General features: G+C 51.0%; 1 protein-coding gene across 1 annotated transcript in view; it reads left to right on the forward strand.

Annotated features, from left to right (window-relative positions):
* Positions 1–22,467, forward strand: part of ADAMTS2 (ADAM metallopeptidase with thrombospondin type 1 motif 2) — a 153,841-nt gene that overhangs the window by 69,069 nt on the left and 62,305 nt on the right. Inside the window, exon 3 of the mRNA XM_042999277.1 lies at positions 9,778–9,861. Within this exon, the coding sequence (XP_042855211.1) occupies positions 9,778–9,861 (84 nt within the window). The remainder of the gene's footprint in view (positions 1–9,777; positions 9,862–22,467) is intronic.

The following is a 22,467-nucleotide window of genomic DNA, read 5'->3' on the forward strand; positions in this document are numbered from 1 at the left end:
ATCGTGGACAAGGAGGGCCAGGCATCGTCACTCCTCGGTGACAGCTTGAAGCAGCTGCAAAGCTTGTCTCTGAAGACTCCAGCAAGGGGGTGACAGCTGAGCCGGGGAAGTAGAGAGTGTGGCACCACACTGGGCTCCTGGTCTGGGCTGGCTTGAGCCATCACTCTCAGCCTGCCCACTCTGTGCTGAGGTACAGTCGTGGGTCCTGAGGGGTCCTGCTCCCCTGCTGCAGGGGCACTTGGCGGTGTGTCTCAGGGGGATTAGGAGTTCATACAAAGGTGTCACATGCTTAATGTCAAATTCAGAGGGTCTGCTTACCTGATTTTCATGTTCCGCACCCAGCAAAGGGCCCAGCATATAGGTATTGAGTAAATGTCTTTTGAGTAAATAAGTTGAGTGAGTGAATTCTCATAAAGTGACTATGGTCCTACAGACTCCCTTAAGTTTTTTTTTAATGTTTATTTATTTTTGAGAGAGAGAGTGAGAGCATGCAAGCAAGGGAGAGGCAAAGAGAGAGGGAGACACAGAATCAGAAGCAGGATACAGGCTCTGAGCTGTCAGCACAGAGCCCAACGCGGGGCTCAAACTCACAAACTGGGAGATCCTGACCTGAGCTGAAGCTGGATGCTTAACCGACAGCCACCCAGGTGCCCCCAGACTCCCTTAAGGCACAGACTCAGGGCGCCTGGGTGGCTCAGTCGGTTAAGCATCCAACTCTTGATCTTGGATTTCACTCAGGTCATGATCCCACAGTTTTTGTGAGTTCGAGCCCCACATTGGGCTCTGTGCAGAGCCTGCTTGGGATTCTCTCTCTCCCTCTCTCTGCCCTTCCCCTGCTCATGCTCTCTCTCTCTCTTTTAAAATAAACATTAAAAGAGAAAACATAGACTCTACCTGTCCAGGGAAAAGACATCCCAGTAGCCAAGGGTCCTTATCCCTTCTTCCTTATGACCAAAGCCTTTTCTCCACCACAGATGCTGGAAGTTTGAATCATCAGGTCATAAGGATGCATAGGGTTTAATTTCAACAGATTTGCTAACTTGCTCTCGAAAGCCTTTGCCCCAGTTCCCACTTGTGCTTCTGTGGGTGTGTTTCTCAGTTTCTCTGGGCCTCAGTTTCCCCACCGGTAAAACAGGGATAATAACGCTCACTTGCACGGTGTGGGACGTGAAAGGTAATGACGTGAGGAAGTGTGTGGTCCAGGTTTTGGAAGGTCACTGCTTACCAACAAGGTGCCACAGTCATTCCTTGGTCAGTGACATCGGCCAAACCAGCCAGCTCTTGTCCTTGAGAAGCTTGGCTGTCATGGAGACATGCTCACTCTGCTTTAGGTCAGTAAGGAGGACAAGGGCCTCGGTAGCCTGGAGGCACAGCCCACACCCTCTGCCTGGCTGGCGAGAAGGTCACAGCAGAGAGGAGCCCTGAACTACTGCCATTCCCTGCAGAGGATGCCACACCCTTGACTTGTCCCTGGAATTGGAGCTGTTTGGGGGTTCGGGGCAGGGTGGCCTCAGAGGGATGGAGCTGGCCAGGTACAGGGAGCTTGGGCTTTATCCTAAAACTTTCAGACCTAACAGGTTCTAGGCACTGAGGATAGAACAGCCATAGATGCAGGCGAGCCCCCGGTTCTCGGGCACAGGTGCAGCGGACAGAGAGGGCAGCTGACAGTGGGGGCATTCGAGATGGTGATAGTGCAGCAGAGGAAACAGCCCGAAGGGGAGCAGCGTCCACGTTAGCACAAGGGATGTGCTCCCAGAGAACGTGGGACACAGACACGGGTCTGGGGAAGCAGGAGACAGCTAGGTGTTGGGGCGGGGCGGTCTGTGCACTCCTTCCTGCCAACGAGAACGCGTGCCCCCAGGAGCTCTCTCCCTTCGGTTGTGGGCTCCCTGTGAAGCACAGTGTGCCCTCCTGTCTTCTCGTCTGCCGGTTGGTTCTGGGTGTCTGGTCTGAGCCTGGGCCCTGGTGGTTGGCACACCGCTCAGCCCGTAAAGGGCCGGCAGGGGAGCTCAGTGACTCGATCAGATTCTGGTGGTGCAAAGGGCCACATGCTGCACACAAGGCCAAACCGTTTCTTCCCCGCGTTCAAGGAGGCTCCGTACGTTCTGGGTGTTAGGAATGGCGCTAAACGCGAGTGAATTGCGTTCTGGGAGGGACATGTTCCCCAGCAGACAAGCCTGGCAGTGAGTGTAATGCTGGAGGATAGGATTGGACCAGAATCCTGTGCTGGGAACACAGGTGACTGTCTAAACAGTTCTGCTTTTCTCTGTCTCATCTGGGTCAGTGCCTGCCTGGCAGGGTCTCTCCCTACCCCCTTGTTATATGGGGACCCCTGGGGCCCTAGTGGCAGTGGGGAGGCTGGCATGAGCCCTCACCATTTTTGCTGTGAGGTGGGGTCAGGTCTGGCCCCGGGCTCTCTACCTGGATGGCTCAGGTGTGCTGGGCCCCACCTGGTCCAGGGCAGGTTCTGTGATGCCCTGTCCACTATGCAGCCTCTCCCAGCCCATAGCCAGCCACCCTCCACCCCAGCCAGTGTAATACAGGAGTGTCTGGAGCCCACCTCCACCCCTCTGGGGCTGGGGGAGCCAGGCTGCTACTCAGGCCAGTTCAATCAAACCAGCCCCACCCCATTCCTCACCTCACACTTAGTGCCACATTGGGAATGGACTCTACTCTCATGATGTGGTCTCCGCTCAGAGTCCAAGTGGGAAGCAGGGCTCGAAGCCCTCAGAATCTGTGTGTTTGACCCTAAAGGTGTGTGGGGAGTAGAAGCAGGGATGGGGCACCATGACCCTGGCTCTGGCTTCCTACCTCTCCCTCAGCTCCTCCCGTGACCTCCTTCATCAACCAGGACACTTCCCTCTCCCCTATTGCTGTCCCCAGGGATTTCCCTTGTGCCACGGCCAGCCCTCCTCACGATGGTATCTTCCCTCTTTCTTTCTTTGGGTCAAAATAGTGATAGGACAGCAGAAAAATGTGAATCACAGTAGGAAGGAAAAAAAAATCGTTGTTTTCCGATGACATCACGATACCCGGTTGGACACAGGTGACAGAGATCACGTCACAGGGGTGGAGGTTGTGCCTTTCAGACTCTGAGACAGTGGGGGAGGCGAGGATGCCTCGAGGTCTTGACACGGTGGTCCTCTCCCCAAAAAGCCTTTTCTGGATGAGACTCCGTGGGGGTCCCCGGGGCTGTGTGGTCAAGTAGTGCCAAGGAGCTCAGGGGTACATCAGGCAGACAGGCGATGGCCCCGGGCTCTCCAGGGCCATGGCAGCTGCCAGCAAGAATCAAGATCCCTGCCTTCTCTCTGCTCCTTCCCTGTCAGGGGCCTCCAAACAGTGGCCTCAGGGGGGACACCAGGCCCTGGCCTCCAGCCTCAGCAGAGTATGTCCCTCCCTTGTTCTGTAGCATTACCCCCTTTCTGATGAGTTGCTGGTCAGTGAGTGGGAAGGTCAGGCCCCACATAGTGGTGTGGCCATCCCTTACCCACAGTGGGGCCTGTCAGGGAGAACCCCCCAAAGTGGGCCACACACACATGCACACACACACACACACACACCCCTGGTGGGCAGCAGTGTGGGCTTTGGAAAATGCCTGGCGTGCACTCCGGTGACCCAGAGGAGAGCCCCTGGTGGGCCCGGGAGTGAAGCCTGGGTGTGTACCATATGCCTGGGGTTTTGCTAGATGCTTTAAGTACAGTGTTGAGGCTGGTGCTGGTAATAGCCTGAGTGATAAGGACCCACATCATGGCAGGATGGTGGCTGAGCCCACGCTAGAACCCGTGCAACCCAACAGAGAAACAGGGAAGGTGCGGCTCTGTGCAGTAATTAGCATCGACGGGACTGTCCTAAGACAGGTTTGCTCTTTGTTTGCCTGGTGAGCATATGCTGAGCCTCCGTTGGGTTCCGGGCATCCACCTGCCTGTCTGGTGGGGGAGAAGCCCTGTCTCCACCCTGGGGACCTGCAGAGGTATCCCCAGTCCCAGCAGAGGGTGGCCTGCCATGGGCCTGGGGGCAGGAACAGTTTGGTCGTCCCTAGAGGAGTCTTGGCATCTTAGGGCTGTGTTCTTGGACTTGGTGTTGAAGGAAGGTTCTACCCACCTCCCATTTTTATTGTACAGTCTGAACAAGTCCTGCCCATTTGCATTTCTTGGCAGTTCGATATTTTGAGCAGCAGCTAGCATCGTGTTTGTTCTTGTGTTGCCTGAGATGCCATCATGGAGAAGTAAGTGGGGAAAGGAGATCTGCAAAGGGATGTTTATTCTCACAGTAAAACCAGGCTTTTGCTGCCCTGTTCGTGTGTCAGGAGATGCACACAGATGAAAACAGTCTTTCCCGGAAGCCAGCAGAACCCTCTGTCCCAGCTTCCCATGGCACTTTTTTTTCCTGCCTCCACTGGGATGGTCCATGCCTACTCCCAAGGGTCCTCAGAGAGACCAGAATACCCTAAATACCCCAGGTATTTCAGGGGTCCCAGAGAAGCCACCAAGCACCTTATGAGCCCTGCTTCCTGAGGCCTCATGACAGACTTTTCCGGGCCTGGCTTGCTCCCCAGTGTGGTGCCCGGAGAAGCTTGTGCTACCCCTCTGGTTGCCAAAGTTCAGCTCAGGGGAAGAGGTGACAAGTTTCCTGGAGGTTGGGCACAAGGGATGGGAACCCCACCGATGGCTCTGCCTACAGGGAGCCCCATCTCCTGGACCTGTCTTCCCTGCACCCTCCTGTCCCCAGATCCTTCCAGCAGAGGGGAAAGTCACCTCTGCCCAGCAGGGTTAGGCCACCTGCCAGGGCTCCTTGGTCACCAGGGTGGAACTATGCCACGAAGAAGGCAAACTTTTACATTATCATGCAGAGCCTGTGTCCTTCCTTATTGTCTATTCCAGAACAGAAACTTGGCCGCATCTTTGCATAAGCAAAAGGCACATTACAGTGTATTTCCCCAAACAAGAGAGCCCTTGGCCTCTCTCTGCACAGAGAAGGGCTGCGGCTTTGAACATTTTCCCCTAAGGTTTAAAGATTCCAGGATCAATTTCTCAAGACAGGGCTCAAGGACACTGTCCTGGCTTCCCCTCCCCCTGTGGTCTGAGCAGAGGAGAGCAGCCTCCCTAGCACACAGGTTTCCAGGAGGGTGGAGTAGGGATGGGGATGCGCTTGGGCATGTAGCTAGGGTCTCGGTCATTACAGGGCATCATGAGTCCTGCCGCTGTCACACATTTCTGCCTATTTCCTATTGTTCCACATTCTCCAAAGTTACTCACCCATTCATTCATTCACGCTGCTGGGGACACAGCGGTGAGCAAGGAGAAACGGTGCCTCTCTTATCAAGTGCATAGTCCAGGCTGGGAGCAACTACTTTAGGGGGTACTGTGAGCTGGGACAGTTGTGTTGGGGGGAAAGCATGAGAAGACAGAAGGCACAGCACGTGCAAAGGTCCTGAGGTAGGGATGGTCTCTCTGTGCAAGATGCACAGAGGCCAGTGGCTGGACCACAGTGAGCAAGACCAGGGCAATCTGAGAAGAGCCTGTAGGGCTTTGATTTTATTCTGATTGCAGTGGGAAGGCCTTGGAGTGGATGGGAATTAAGCAGGAGGGTCACCGCCCCCTCCCTTCTTTGAGACACATTTATTACCATGACTTTGTTTTGTCAGATGCTTTTCAGATATTTCAAGAATTCTGGGGCTGGAGAGGGGGAGAGGGAATTCCATTGCACAAGCAGCCGGAGAGGGCAGCCAGGCTTTGCGGAAGGCGGAGCTGTTGAGATTGGGGCCTCCCAGGCAAAGTGGCTAAAGGGGAACACAGAGCAGCCAGCCAGGGCCAGCTCAGAGAGGGCTGCGAGTGCCGAGTGCCGAGTGCCGTGCCAAGGTACCGGGGCTGCTCCTAAAGGTGGTGGGGAGCCATTGAGGGTTTCAGGCAGAAGAAGAGGAGGCCAGATCTGCTGAGTGGTGACCGTCCTGAAGAACGGTGCGTGGGGGTGTGGGCAGGACAAGAGGCAGAAATGCACTTGGGAGCCCCTGCTGCCTGCCTGCCTGCCTGGGAGATGGGGTTGGGGTCAGGGGAGGAGTGGGACGATGTGAGGGAGATGTTTGGAGGCTGTCTTCCGTCTTCAGTGACCCTTTTTGCCATGTCTGTCAGCTCTCTGCTTGGCAGAAATGTTGTAGCTGTGTTCCTATTAAGGAATTTGACTCATCGTTTCCCAATGGTCTCCATGCACAGGTGGGTCCCATTGGCTTCTAGCATCTGTGTGGCATCTCGTGGGGAATGGAAGGGAGCTGCGCTCCAGGGCTGAGGCAATTTTGCAGCCCCCTGAAAAGCTGATGTCACCCTGGGGAGCAGGGCAGGGCCCACTCCTCAGACCGGCAGAGGGAAAGGGTGGTGGGTGGCCCTCTCCTCAGCACTGCCCTGCATTCCCTGAGAGGTATCATAGAGGGAGGCCAAGGCATGGCCCGCTGACTCTCCTAGAGGAACAGACCATGTGGAGAGGTATCCCCCGTGGAAGGGACAGAGGCTTCCTAAGGGAGAAACCATGAAAGGCTCATTGCAGTTGAAAGCGACTGGGGTCAGGGGGTGGCTGGGGGAGTCTCCAGAGCAGGCCTGGCTGCCAACCTGACCCATGGCCTAGCCTCCTCACTGGCTCTCTGATGGGTATGCTTCTCCATAGCCCAGCCCAGCCAATGCAAGCTGGCAGCCAACAGGCAGCTTGGAAGGCAGGGCCTCCCCTGTCCAGTGTCCGCTCAGTGGCCTGACACTCCAGACTCAGGTCGCCTTGCCACCACCCCCAGCAGGATGTGGGCCTCTGCCTCATAGAGCTTAGCACTGAGTGGTGGGTCCCTGGGGTTCTGGTTACCTCCTGTCCCAAATCAGGAGTCAGGGTCAGGCCTGCTCAGTATCCAAGGACATGGGACCCCTTACCCAAGATGCGAGTGGCTACCTTTGGGCACAGTGGCAGGAGCCAGGGGAACAGGAGGATGGTGGGCCCTTATGGGCAAGATCTGGGCCAGGAACTGGGAAGGGGACCTCCCTCCCTGTAGGAACCAGCAAGCATACCCTCACTCAGAACCTCAGCTTACCCTTTGCTCAGGTGGGATTGACCACCTCTCATTCTGGCCTCCAAGGGCTGTTGGGAGCATAAAATGATCTAGATAATTCTGTGAACTCAGCCCTGAATCCCTTCCGAATATCAAGGCAGGTTTCCTGTCTTCGTAAAGATTGTAACACCACAGGCTTACAGCCTCACCGTGCACTTGAGGAGCCAGGTCCGCTTGGGATGCACCCCTAGGCCAGCTCTGAGAAGTGCAATTAGAACATGGGCTCCAGAGAGGCACTATCAGGGTGTCAAAGGAGGCTGAAGCCCCTCATTTTCTGGGGAAGCTCTGAGAGATGACCCCGGGACATTTTTCCTCCCTGACTCCATGCAGAGCAAAGATGGACCACCTCCATTTCCCAACAAGAGGATGAGGCCAAGCAGGCCCCAGGGTGTCCCAGGGCTGTATAGGAGGTGCCCTCCCCAATTCTAGTCCACGTCACTCCTGACATCTGTTCTTTCTCTCCACTCATCCCCAAATCTGAGCCCCACACTTGACACTTCAACTGCTGTAGTGGGCACTTCAATCTACATTCCATAAAGGAGGCAGAGTAATCTTTGTAAAATGCAGTGTCATTATATTTCTCTCAGGGCTCCATATCCTCCATTGCTCTTTGAACAGAATTGGAATCCTTCTCACTACCTGAATACTTGTGTAGTCTGACCTCAGAGGCCCTTTCCCCCTGCCCAGTTCTTAGAACACACTTTACTGCCTCTGACCCCCAGGACATTTGCATATGCTACTTTCTTTGCCCGGAACACTATCCCTGCTTTGCTGAGCTAACTCCTTCTCATTTCTTATCTCTGAGATGAAATGCCACATCCTTAGGGAGCCCACTAATCGTCACTAGGGCAGATTCACCATTAATATGCCCTCAATTTCCCTGCCTATCTCTAAAGGTCCTCATCAACATCATCATGATGGTGGAGCTGTTTTTTACAGAAGGCCAGTTCCAGGCTGGTTACTGAATCCCAAATGCTAACATGATGCTTGGCATGCAATGGGGCCAATAGCTTTCTCCTGGGTCTACTGGGTACCTGCTAAGGTCCGTGGGGAAGGACAGTCCAAGGCCAGGCAACTCGGGACCCCGGGGGGGGGGTGGTGGTGGGCCCTGTGAAAGGCCAGGGTGGCTCAGCTTGAGAAGTCCCATTGCAAATCTATAAAGGGGCTCATTGCTGGACTGGGGTGGGGGGGAGGAGGTTATACACTTGGCAGGATGGACATCTACACACCAAAGCTGATGGGTGAAGAAAAAGGCAGCTTTTTTTTAGTTCTTATATTTGATGCCACCCTCACTCCAGGATTGAAGGGAAAATGTGACCCGGCCCCTGAGAGGTGGCTCAGGCTCTTCCTGTTCAGAAGGCTTTAGGGGGAATAGTCAGGTCAGAGGGTAAGCTCTGACTCTGGGCTTGCCTTAGCTCAGGCTACTCTAACAACATACCACAGGCTGGGTCACTTAAACAGCACATAGTTAATTTCTCATAGTTCTGGAGGCTAGAAATCCAAGATCAAGGTGTCAGCCAATTTGGCTCTTAGTGAGGGTTCTCTTTCTGGCTTGCACATGGCCTCCTTCTTGCCATGTCCTCACATGGTGGGGGACCCCACTCTCATGACATCAGCCAATCCTAATAGCCTCTCAAATGCCCCACCTCCAAATAGCATTATGTTGGGGGTTAGGAACTTGAGGGGACACAATTCAGCCCATACCAGGGCTGTTCATCTCCTGTCCCTCCTCCCTCAGGGTAGGGGTGGTGCATGGCTTAGCCACCCTGCATCTGCACACATCTGTCCCAGCATGCTCTGCCCTGGGCATTGACCCTCCAGGCTTTGGCCCTGCAGTTGGGGTCATTCAGGGTTTATTCTCTCTGCCGTGGCCACACAACGTCTGCCCTCCTACAGGACAGCACCCCCTGGACTCTCTCTGAAGCCAACCCACAAGCCAGCCCGCAGCTATCCTGCCCACTATCCCTGGGTCCCCTATGTGTAGTTGGGAGCTGTACTCCATTTGGGCTCTCTGAAGCCACCCCTTCTCCATATGAACCTGTCCCTTCCTAGGTCCCAGACAGCAGGATCAAGCCCTCTCTGCTTTTGACCTCTTCCCAAATATCAGGGCTATTTTTATGCTCCCTGCCCTGTTCCCCACCCCCCACCCGTGACTCAAGACATGGGCTGGAGGTCAGGGGTGGAAGGAGTAAAGTGAAGCCTAGTCATTCCTCTCGGTCTTTCTTCCCCCTTTCCTCCCTCCTGCCCCCTCCAGCTGCAGCGGGACCTCTCCGTGTAACTGCCTTCTTGGCTTCCACACCATGACTTTCAGTCAAAGTCTGTGAGCCAAATTGGCCAGGCTTTGCCTGTGAGAGATAAAGCAATACTTTGGAGACAAAAACCCCTTTCTCTCTTATAAACTGGCTTTTAGAGCTATCGTCTCACTGTGGACTAAAAAGTCTAGTCTGACCCACATTTAGGGATGTGCACCCTGCCCCTGTGACCTCATGGCAAGGCTTCCGGCAATCCAATTTAGTGGTGGTGACAAATATGGCATCTTGCTGTTAAGCTTTGTGAGACAAGGACTGTCATCCCTGTTTGTGGAGGGCACCGCACAGCGTGGGCGGGTTGACAGCCTCCCCTGGGCTCCACCTTGTCATCTGCAGGTGGTCCTCAGGCCTGTGGCTCCTGCTGACACCTCCCTGGTTGTCTTTCAGGTCAACGAAATCTATCATGACGAGTCCTTGGGGGCCCACATCAATGTCGTGTTGGTGCGGATAATCCTGCTTAGCTACGGGAAGGTGAGTGAGCTGGTGGCTTCCAGACACAGTGGAGCCTCCCCAACTCTCGTGATCTCTGTGGGGTGAATGGGGACCCTCCAGTGAGGCACAGGTCTCCTCTGAAAGCCAAAACCTCAGTGCCTGTCCCCAGCTTGGCCCGTGGTACCTGGAAGAGACAAGAAACTCGTGAGCCTCCCCCATATTCCTGATCCCCTTTCACCTCACCCCTGGTTTTATAATGTAGGTTTTGTTATTATTCATGTGTGGAGAGGCTAGCTGATGATCAGGAGGTGACTGCCATGGAAAAGTCGGTTTATCATTCACACAGGGCCACTGGGGCAGCACCAGGATGGGTCAGAAGGCAGAAGGAGTGGGGGACTGTTGTCTCCACAGGAAGGGCTGGGTGCGGCAGAGTAAGCAGGCACAGGACTGGCCAGCGTGAATAATTCCTGTGGGCTCTGGGTCGTAGGTGGCTAGTACCTGCCCTGAGTGACTCAGGCAGGGTGGTGAGAGCCCAATGAAGGAGGTGGCTGGGGGTGTGGACTCTGAACTGGTTGGTTTGCATTTGAAAAGCATGCTCCAGAGCGAGTTGTTTATTATCTCTAGGAATTGGCTAACCCCAGGAGGGTCAGCATGGCCCCAGACATCAAAGCATCAGAAACACAGGTTACTTCTCCCCTCCCTCCCACCTCTTCCACCCGTGTTCTCCTCTCCTTATGCTGTGTGGCTTCTGCCCTCACTGGGCTCTCTTGCCCTCCCTACCTTCTCTTGCTGTCAAGCTTGGTGCTGTCTTTCCTAGCAGCGTGCAGGGGTCTGTGCAGCTGGGGTAGGAAGCCCCCAGAGACAGTGACCCAAGACCTGAGACAGAAAGATAAGGGGATGCAGAGAAAGGAAAGATGGTGAGGAAGGAAGAAGCCCTGTGCTGGGAAAGTCAGAAGTACTTTACCCATATTAACTCACTGAAGCCAAGGGCATATGGGGAGGCGGATGTATGACAATGCCTGTTTCACAGATAAGAACCCTGAGGCTTAAAGTGGGTTGGTGGTGTTCTGGGTGAGTGGCCAGTGTCATTTGGCTCCTGCGGAGTTGGGCTTCTCACCCTGCAGCCAAATTCTAGACTCCATCGTCTGACTTCGCTCAGTATGTACAAAAATCAATCATCAGGCATGGTAATTAGGTACAGGGTTAATTCATCTGCTCAAAGGCAAAGAATCTTGGTCTCCAACAGTAAAATCGAACTGCACACAACCTACAAGGCCCGTGGTATAAAAAATGACAATGGAGGGCTCGTGTGGCCGGATGAATTCCAGGAATAGTAGATCTTGAGCCCACTCTCTTTACCCTAGGAAGCATGTCCCTCTAAAGTAGAAGCGGCCACAGTAAGGACACCAGTTATGCTCTTTCATGCACCCCTGGGAGAACATAAGATGTATCAAAGAAGACTGTCAGAACAAGGTAGAAATTGGAAAAAAACTAACCACGGGAGTCTTTCATTCTCTTTTTAAGATCTTTAACAGATTACATTTTAAAAGGCATAGAAGTTTCAAATAAAATAATAATAATGTATAAAGTTAAATTAGTAGTTCTATCATTTTCTTCTTTGCCCTGTGTGACTCCTTTTTGAGGAATCCTAGAACACTTGAAAATTACAAAAGTACTTTAGGTTGTAAAGAAAATTCCAGTGAATTTTATACAGCAGAAACTGTCCGGGCTATCTTTTCTGACTCAGTGCCCTAAAACGCGGTGGAAGGAAGGGATATATGAACTGAAATAAAAAGTCCAATTTCTTTGAAAAGTTAAAAAAACAACCTGCTTGGAAGACTATTAGAGCTGGGAAAATTAATGAAAGTGATAGTACTACAGATCAAAACCTATATAGAGTGTGGCCAAAGCTGTATTCAGAGGCAAATTCGCAGGTGCTTTCCAAGATTACACAAGAGAGAATGAATGCACATGGACCCTGCAGTAATGTTAGAACAAAAGTCCATAAGAACTGCAAACCAAAAACCTAAGGAGGACAAAAATAAGGAGGTAGTTTCAGAAAAGCAGAAATTAAAAAATTAGGAAATAAAAATAATTGAACCAATCAAGAAGAGAACCTTAGTGAATGCAAACCTCTGACATAAAGAGAGAGAGAGAGAGAGGAAACACAGACTGAAAGATGAGAAAGGGTGTACACAACATAACCTACACCAGGATGCTTATCTGGACAGAAGAGAAGGCATTTGGGGCAGTTGCCACACTAGGCCGCTGCTGGAAGACCCCCAATTTGGGTCCTCTCTCAACCCCCCTCCCTCCAGATGGCCAGCAGATGAGGTGGACCAGCTATTGGAGGGCTTAGGGAGGCTCTCTAGCCCTGTGTCCAGGTTTGGGATGCTGCACTCCCTGGGAAGGGAAGCTGAGGGTGGACCCTAGCCCAGAGATCCAGTCCCAGCCTCCATTCACAGGCAGGGGTCTTTGGAATGGCCCAGTGGAGTAGCTGTCCACATGTTCTGCACCCCCCCTCATTTCTCTCCTTCCCCATACCAGCTCCTTCCAGCCCCTCCATTACCACCTGGGGCCCTCCAGCCAGCATCCTTCAGTGTCTGAGAATTTTCAGAAATTTGGCATGAGGTGTGGACACAGTGAGATCCCCCACCCCTTTTCTCTACTGCTGGAGGGGGGAAATGGGAAACTTCAGGTTGGCCAAGGGCATGGAAGTAGATAGAGTTGGAGAGCCACAGAATGGTCTGGGCACCAGGTGGCAGCTTGCGTCCCCTCTGCCCCTGGTTGCCCCCATATTGGTTAAAAAGAAAAATTTGGAAATTGTGTGTTGTTAATTGCTTCCTAGTGGTAGCAAAGCTTTGGCTCTCAGTTCGGCCTGAAATGTGTTGATTGCTCAAGGAAGCAAAGCTTCGTTTATTTTAACTACACCCCAGCAGGCTCTGTGCTAAATTGTCCCCACCCAAAGCCATTTTTTCTTGTTGTTTTCCCCTTCACAGCTGCCAGCAGGTAGATAGACTGTGTGACCAACAGGCCGACATTTGTAGAAGTGTCAGAACCTGAAGGTGAACAGTTGAGTATCCCTGAGTCAGGGACGAGGACACCCTGGGAAGCCAAGGATTTCCTGGGAAATGAGAATATTTCAAAGCCGAAAATGTTAGAAAACACCATAAGTCCCATAACCATGGAGGGAACTCAAGTTCTCTAGCACTTTCAGAGTTCTCTGAAAATTACCTCTAAATAGAGAGTCAGATGATCTATTTTTGCCAGTGCATTCTTATTCATTTCTAAGGAATTATTAGCAAGGATAATACAACACCATGGAAATCGTTTCAGAGCACACACACACACACCATATATACATATATATATATATATATATATATATATATATATATATATTCTGACATCCACCCAATTTATTTTTATAGCCAGTGTGATTCCTATACTCAAAGCTGCCAGAGGTAACATGTCCAAGACAATGTGCAGACCTGTCTTCCTTCTAAAAATAGACATAAAAAATCCTGAGGTTTAATTCAATAATGCAGAAAAAGAAACTCCCAGCACTATAAAATAGAGTTTATCCTGGGAATAAGGCAATTGTCGAATATCAGGAAGTCTGTTCATATAATTCATCACATTCGTTTGCCGAATGACAAAAGCTTGTAATTGAACCCATAGTTTTTGAAGGGTTTCTGTGTGCCAGGCTCTGTGCTGGGCCACTGACGTGGTCCCTGACCTCAAGAGCTTCTAAAGCAGAGGTACAGACAAAGAAACAATGATAACAGGGGGTCAGGGACTCATGGGGGGAAGATGAGGCAGGCAGCCCTCACAATGTCAGGCCAACTGACTGGAAGGGAGTAAAAGGGAGAAGAACCAGAAGAGGGGTGTTTCCAGGATCTGATTTGCATTTCCAAGAGGATCCCTGGACTCCTGTGGGCAGCATGGTGGGTGGGAGCCTGGCTGAGGAGGGTGCGGGCGCCATTGAAGGGAGGACGGCAGTGGGCTGTACCGAGACCATGGTCACAGGCTGGGGTAAAGAAGGCAGATGGAAGAGAACTGTAGGAGGCCAAATCCAGAGGACGTGGGTTCTAAGTGGATGAAGGTGGGGAGACCCTGAGCCCATGCCTCAGGCAGCCAGGTGCATGCTGATTGATGTCAACCACTCAGATGGACAACACAGGAAGAGAATCGGGGTGTCAGAGGGAGAAAGGCAATGAGTTCAACAGGGATGTGTTGAGTTTGAGGTGCCGAGTGCCACCCCAGTAGAGATGGCAGGAGAGGCTGGCATGGGGGCCTGGGGCTTGGAGAGAAGAGATGAGTATTGCTTGCAAAAGCATGAGTGGGGGGTGCATGGTGAAGTATGCCAAATGGGGGGCCCCTTAGAAAGAGCTCCCAGGAGCCCCTGATGCTGAAGCCACCAGCAGGGCAAGGGCATGGTCTGCAGCATAGTTGCTGAGAGAGTACCTCCCAGTATTCAAAAATCTGTGAAAACTAGTAACAGATGGTAACATGACAACCAAAATTTTATTTAAAGGTGGAGAAAAGAAGCACATGTCCCTAAGAGCGTCTGCATAGCTAATTCATAGGATGCTCCCAGACGTTTACACGGGAAAATAGAGGGGTTCCATAGTCCAGTGAGTCTGGGAAAGACTTGTCAAAGAATCTGTCAGAGACTTTACGACAGAAATGTGCACAGTGAATCTCAAGAAGTGGATCACTACACATAGCTTCTCAAACCTGTTTCTCAGTGGAACCCTTTTCCTCACGTAGTCAACATTCTACAGAACTCACTTTGGGAAATGCTGCCCTCATTGAGGCAGTTACAGTAAACGTGGTGACCAGAAGGTAGCTTTGTTACTGAGGTTCTGGAAATTCTAGATAATGTCTTAGGACATGGAACCAATATCAGAAAAGAACAGATGAAATTTTAATTGGTTGCTGATGATTATGTGCCTGGAAAACCCAGAGGATCCATTGTAAAGCTTTTAGAGTTAATTAAAGAAGTTTAGTGACATGGCCAACTGTAAGATAATTCTATAAAGATCGCTAATTTTTGCACAAACCCACAATACCCTAGTAGTAGGTGTAATAGGGAAAGAAAAGTTCCATTTACAAAAGTAAGCAAAAATATAAAATATCTGGCCCATTCCTAACAAGATAGATACAGGACCTACAGTAAGTAAATCGCACATGGTTTTGTTTTTAAAGTTTATTTGATAGAAAGAGAAAGAGAGTGAGCACAAACAGGGGAGGGGCAGAGACAGGGGGAGAGAGAGAATCCCAAGCAGGCTCTGCACTGTCAGTGCAGAGCTCTGTGCTGGGTTCAGATCCACCAACTGTGAGATCATGACCTGAGCCAAAGTCGGAGGCTTAACCAACTGAGCCACCAAGGCGCCCTGAAAATTGCACATTGTTAATGATAGGAAGGAAATAAAAATAAAGGCAGAGACATATGTTGTTCCTACAGGAAGACTGGGTATAGTAGAGATACTGATTTTTCCTAAATTAGTAGTTGGAAATTTGGTGAAATGATTCTAAGATTCATCTGGAAGCCTTATAAGCCAGTCAAGACTGGCTGGGAGAGGCACCTGGGTGGTTCAGTCAGTTGAGCATCCTACTTGATGATGTCAGTTCAGGTCATGATCTCATGGTTCGTGGGATTGAGCCCCACAATAGGCTCTGCACTGAGAGTGTGGAACCTGCTTGGGATTCTCTCTCTCCCTCCCTCTCTCTGCCCCTCCCCTGCTCGTGCGTGTACTCTCCTTCTGTCCCTCTCTCTCAAAATAAATAAACATAAAAAAAAAAAGACTGAATGGGAAAGCCTCAAAAGCTAAGCAAATAAAGAGAGATTTACTTCAAACATCTTATAAAGTGAAAATAATTAAAATCATACTGTATTTGCGTAAGCATTAACAGATCAATTGAATAAACTATGGAGCTCTGAAAACACTTCATATATTTAACTTAACATGTGATAAATATAAATGAAATGGTTATTAAGTGTTATAAATAAATATATGACAAATATAAATTTCATATATAGTAAATTAAAAATAACATATGATAAATAACAGGCCAATAAAACATTCAACTATTTAAACCACAAAAATCAAGAAGAAAATATTGGTTGTCAAGGGGGCTCCTTAAGCGTAAGTACAATAGAAGGAATTGTAAAGGGGAAGATAGATATGTTTGAACACTTAAAATATAAAACTCTCCAGAAACAATTACAAGACAAAGCACGAGCATGAAAAACACTGGCAATATGGCAGTGATACCCTAATATATGAAGAGCTCTTACAAACCATAGGAGAAACAGAATTGGCAGTGGGTATAAACAGTTTACAGAAGAAAAATACAAATGGGCAAAAAAAAAAAAAAAGAAGGAAAAAATTTTAACTGTACTATTAATCAAATAAAGAATACAATTTGCCATTTTTATTTTTTTTCAGTTTATTTATTTTGAGAGAGGGAAATAGAGAGAACACGAGCAGTGGAGGGTCAGAGAGAGAGAGGGAGAAAGAGAGGATCCCAAGCAGGCTCCACGCTGCCAGCCCAGAGCCTGATTTGGGGCTCAACCCCATGAACTGTGAGATCATGACCTGAGCTGAAACCAAGAGTCAGACGCCAACTGACTAAGCCACTCAGTCACCCTGCAATTTAACATTTTTAAAGGATCACCTGTGCTCAGATTATAAAGAGGGATTTAACTGCTGGCTTGGATGGGTAAAGCATTACCCTTTTCTGGTATGAGTATAAGTAGGTACACATTTCTAGAAGGAAATGTGACAGTACTCACCACTGCCCTTAAAAAGGTTCTTCCTGTTTGCTGGCCACCCGCCTTGTTCATTTCTATGACTCTATCCCAAAGCAGTTATCAGAATTGCGGACAAAGTTTTAGGAAAAAGACAAAGGCCATGGCCTTATTTCTAAGTGTAAACAACTGGGAAAAATCTGAACTGTCTACTAACAGGGGTCCAATTAAATAAACTGTAATATGTCTGTGTGGTAGAATATTAGGCTGCTAATAAATCCCACTTTATTTTTTTTTTATTTTTTTAATGTTTATTTATTTTAGAGAGAGAGACAGAGTGTGCCCAGGGGAAGGGAAGACAGAGAGGGAGACACAGAATCCGAAGCAGGCTCCAGGCTCTGAGTTGTCAGCACAGAGCCCAAAGCAGGACTCGAACTCACCAACCGTGAGATCATGACCTGAGCTGAAGTCAGACACTTAACTGACTGAGCCCCCCAGGTGCCCCATAAATCCCACTTTCAAAGCACTGGGGAATTGTTACAGCATACAGTTAACTTTATTTGCTTTTGGAAAACAGAATATAACTTATCGTATGGGGTTTTTTTAAGTTTAAAAAAAATTTTTTTATGTTTATTTATTTTTGAGAGACAGAGAGAGACAGAGTGCGAGTGCGGGAGGGGCAGAGAGAGAGTCACAGAATCTGAAGCAGGCTCCAGGCTCTGAGCTGTCAGCACAGAGCCCGATGTGGGGCTCGAATTCATGAACCGTGAGATCATGACCTGAACTGAAGTCAGATGCCCAACCTACTGAGCCACCCAGGCACCCCCTAAGTTTTTTTTTTAATGTTTTCTATTTATTTTGAGAAAGAGAGCAGGGGAGAGGGGGAGGGAGAGAGAGAGAGAATCCCAAACAGGCTCCGAGATGTCAGTGCAGAGCCCTATGTGGGGCTCGATCTCATGAACTGTAAGATCATGACCTGAGCCGAAATCAAGAGTCAGATGCTTAACCAACTGAGCACCTGTGTGCCCCAACTTATAGTATGATCTTAATTTTGTGTACAAATATATGTACAGAAGGGACTGGAAAGACTACATCAAAGGTGACTAATATTTCTCTCTGGGCAGTAGGCCATGGATTTTTATTTTCCTCTTTGTATTTTACTGAACTTTCATAATTTATCATGATAAGCATGTTTCTTTTCTACACAAAATAGTGCATTTTTAATTATGAAAAAATAGTTTACATTTTTTAAAAAGCACTTAAAAATGGCAGAATCCAAGTAATCCCGTTTAACTGAATCCACCTGAGTAGAGTCTCCAGTGGCATGCGACAGGGCTCTGTCATGTCCAACATTTTATTCCTAATTTGAAGGAGGACATTGAAGGGATTTTCTGCTTTCACTTGGCACCTCAACTCTGTGGAGGCTCGGAGACAATTGGGGAGGGGAGGGGTTCTTCTGCCCTCAGGGTCACTGTCTTACCTTTCCTGCGGTTGGGCCCAGGGGCTCTTCCAGTCTCCTGGTTAGGGACCTCTGAGCAAACCATCTGGGCTAGAATGTAGGCTGCCACCTTACCTGCAGGTGAGGCCAAATCCCCCAGGAGTACAGGCACCTCCCTCAAGGCCAGGGCCATGTGGTTACGCCCCTCACCCCAAGTCTCCCAGAGGCAGAGTGGAGAGCATTGTCTGGCTCTTCCCAGGGAGGTATGGGGAAGTGGGTGGGCCACAGGGCTGCCTGGAGGTCACGACCAGCAAGGTGCGTGGCTGGAGCTCACCTGGGCAGTAGGGTAGCTTCAGTGAGACCAGTACTTGGACAGTGGCAACCAGGAGGGGCACAGGGGGACCCCAGCTCCCATGACTTCCTGCTGGGAAGGAGTTTAGGAATTGGAAGGGAGAATCTGGAGCAGGAAGCACGCTTTCAGAGCTAAACCCAGAGAGCGCCTACTGGGCCCCAGCCGAGGGCTCAGCAGCCCAGCCTCACACCTCTGCCAGTGACATCAGAGGAGTCAGGATAGAGGTCATCGCAGGCTGTGGGGGATTGCCCATCCCCGGTACCCCCAGCATGGCCGAGAGGGACAGCATGCTCCCTGCTCCTCTGCTGCCCCTGGGGATCCAGCTGGGCTGACCTGTCTCCTGTAGCAAAGCTTACCCATGCCCTGCCCACCTTCTGCCCTGCCCTGCCTGTCCCCTGGGAGCCCAGGTGGGGCCCATGAGGCTGTGGTGGAGGTCTCTGGAAAGGGCTATCGCCTGTCATGGCCAGTGTGTCCTGGGGGATTCCAGAAAGTTACAGGGCCTGGCTGATGCTCGGTCCTCCTGGGGCAGGTTGCTGGAGTGTGAGGGCTTCCAGGGTGTGGCTTTCGATCTCCTGAGGGAGGACACATGGCAGAAGTGCAGGCAGGGGTTCAGGAGAGTCAGGAGGGCACCGCTGGTGCTGTCCAGATACCCTGAAGTGAAGGGACTGAGTGCAGACCCCACCTGTTGGTCCAGCATTGCTGGAACAGGGTGTGCCACCCTGGGCACAGAGGTTTGGTGCAGCGTACTTAGCTGTGGGCTCTGGTTGATTTAAGAGAGCAGAGTCGTCAGCCTCAGGACTCAGGAGCAACGTCCCGCTGACCTGGAGCGACCCGACAGGAAAGTGACCATCTGTGAAGAGCAGGTTTAGGGCTGAGGTCGCTGAGCCGGCACACAGAACACTCAGCCCCGAGGGCCCATCGCTGACCAGTAGTCCTGGAAAATATGTTTAAAAGGAATTCTTAGAAAAGGAAAATGTGACAAAACCAAGATATACAAAAATACCAGCCCAGACTTTTTATTATTAAATTCCGTTCCCATAAAACCACACCATCAAATTGCTGGACAGGTTTCCCTTTTTGGCACTCGTCTCATTGTGGACGGTTAACAGTGTGTGTCCGCTAGTCACAGATCCCACTTTGCACAACCACCGGGAGCAGGGCCCTGTTTGCAGGTCTCTGCTGGCAGGGGACGGCAGGGGGCGGCCGGGGGTGTCGTCTTAGGAACAGGAAGAGCAGGTCACACAAATGGAGCGTGAACTCCCCGTGAAGTGACAAGTAAACAAGTTTGTTTCAGAGTGGGGAGCACCTTGAAGGAAATAGAACTGGGGGTGGCCCCAGATGGAGTGGCCAGGCAACTGACTGCGCAGCTGGGGTCTGAGGAACAAGAGGCCCAACATTCGTGTCGGAGGGAATGATTGTTCAGAGAGAGACTGGACAGGCTTCTAGATTGAGGGTCTGGAGATGGGGCTTGGCTCACAGTGAAGATGAATTCTGATGAGCTGCTCTTTAAGGAACTCATGTGTCCCTATCAAGGAGGGCATCCCCCATGCCCAGAAGGATTTAAGCATCATGAAACCAAGATGACTGTAGCAGGGACTCCTGTGAGGAGAAGGGACTGAGCTGTGTCCCCCAAGATCTGGGGGTTCTCTTGGCAGGGGCAGCTATGAGGCCAAGAGCCAGACTTGGGGCAGAAAGTGGCCCAGGCATTCAGATCCTGTTATTCATTCCAAATCATGATGGAAATAGACCAGCTCCCCAGAGCCTGTCTCCGGGTCCCCACCAGGCTCCAGAGGGGATAAAATCAGTAGCACTTACATGCGTGCCATGTTGTTTGTCTTCCAGCTTATGAGAAGCTTCTAAGTTATCTCAAGTTTTTCCTAAAACAACGTTTTTTTCCTCCATTTCTTAAAAAAAAAAAAAAGAAAGGAAGGAAGACAGAAGAAAAGAGATTATCTTATTTTATACAATATGCCATCAGCCAGGGAGCAGAACATCGGCAACACTTGAGGGTTGCATAGCAACTGGCTTTCAATTGATTTTTTTGAGAAGGCACCAGAGCTACTGAACTGTTCTCATTTTAAATATTTCCTCGGATGATGGAAATCAAAAGCAAATGGAAATCAGAGACTTGGGGACAATCAGAGAGGAACATAAGGTATCTTGTCGTGAAAGACCAAGTCAAGACCAAGTGGGGAGCACGCATAGGAATCTTTCAGCATTGGAGGGGAAAGGTCTAAGGAATTCTGACTGTGATGTCCGTGGGCATCACTCACCTGTGCTAGACCTCAGCTGCCTTATGGGTGTGAGGGGTGGCAATGACAGAAGTCCCTGTGCTCCTGGCTCTGTACTGTGGTTGTACCCCTTCTGCAGATGGGGAGCTCAGCACAGTGAGGTAACTTGTTCAAGAACACAAGCAGATGAGACATGAACAGGTCTCCTACCCCAGGACTCTCATGCTGCCCAGGTGAGCTCCACCTGTCACCTGCCCATGCCCTGGTAAGCTGCTGGGCGAGTTTGGGGTCTGTGGGGCTCTCTGACATGTGGCGGCACTGGTATAGCCACCCCATGGCGCTGTTATTCCTAGAAGACCAGCCTCCAGGCTACTGGTCCAGTTTCCCTCCTGTGTTCTTGACTGAAGGAGGGAAGGGCATAAATAATTCAGCTCATTCAAGGGCAAACAATGGAAATGTCAGAAAGCAATGATTGGAACAGAATTTTTAAACGGGTCTTAATTGGCGTGTTAAGGGTGGGACCGCAGAGGTTGTCTCTGGCCTTCAAAATCCCCCTTTGCCCTGTGCATGCCTAGGCTCAGAGCGGCAGCGCCAGCCTGAGAGGGTTGGGAGGAGGTGGGCGGGGCCCTGCCTGCCGGCCCGGAGAGCGAGAGACCGTTCTTGTGACAGCAGCGCCACCTGGTGGCCACGTCTGGGCTACGCCCTTCCTTTCCCGTCTCTCGTCACAGCCCGGGAATAGAACACTTCCGATTGCAGCGGGGCTTCCAGGCCCGCAGATACCTCTTGTGTAGCAGGACTTGGGAGCTGTTTACTTCTGTTGTCCCTGATGTGGTTCCACCTCCAAAAAATATATCTTAGGGCAATTGTACAGCTTCAATTAGACTATTTCTGTAAACCTGGAGCTACCACCCAGGCTGGGGGTGCAGAAATGCCCCTTCCACGGTGCAAACATCAAGACCACCACTCAGCTGCAATTCACTCTGTACAGCTGATGCCCGCGGCTCCCTCCGGGGGAGGACCGTCACATCTGTGAGGTCCTCGGCTGGTGCTGCGGTCAGCCCCTTGCAGGGCTCACGCATGGTCCCCATCGCAGCACAGGTGGGAACGGGAGAGTTGTACAAACAGGTTTTCCTAGAGAAACCCGCGCAGAGACGAGTAGACAGCCGAGAGACAGGTGCCTTGAGGGCTGGCTGGAACGCAGGTGTGAGAATCTTTCTTAATGGAAACAGGCAACCCCCCCCCCCCCGCCCCCATCCTCTCTCTGGCACTTTGGAAGGAGATACAAATGGGAGAAATAGCTGTTTACTCTCTTCGCTGGGAGGAGGGTCACAGCTCATAGGCTGTGGTCTACAGCAAAGACAGGGCGGGTCCGTGGTGCCTCCCAGAGTGAGGCCCATCAGAGGTCTGTGTGGATGTGGCTGGATGGCAGAGACGGGGGTTGAGTTGCGCAGGAGGAACCGTCAGAGCCCACGTGACCCACCTGGGCTGGCCCAGACACCTCTCCTGGGCCCTCTATTTGGATAACTCTGTCAGGAGTCCCTCAGCATGTGGGAGGAGCAGGTGGAGGAAAGACTGAACCTAGGGGGTGCAGGGAGCAGGTGCTCATGGGAACTTGCTTCCAGGGTTTCTCCAGGAAAACCTGCTTCAGCTGATGTCCAGTCCTTTTGAGCTCCTCTGGCCTCACTCAGATTCTGGGCCAGCCTTTGATTTGTCAGGGGCAGGCAGAGCATTTGGACTGATCCCCTAGGGGCTGCACCCAGATAAGGGGGAGAGCTCCCCAAAGCCAAACTGCCAAACTCATACCAAGCAAGCAGGCTGGACAGGAGAAAACAGTCCCTTGACTGTGTCCGCAGGTACCGTGGACCCC

This window comes from Panthera tigris, chromosome A1 (assembly GCF_018350195.1).
Source record: "Panthera tigris isolate Pti1 chromosome A1, P.tigris_Pti1_mat1.1, whole genome shotgun sequence".
NCBI classification, from domain to species: Eukaryota; Metazoa; Chordata; class Mammalia; order Carnivora; family Felidae; genus Panthera; species Panthera tigris.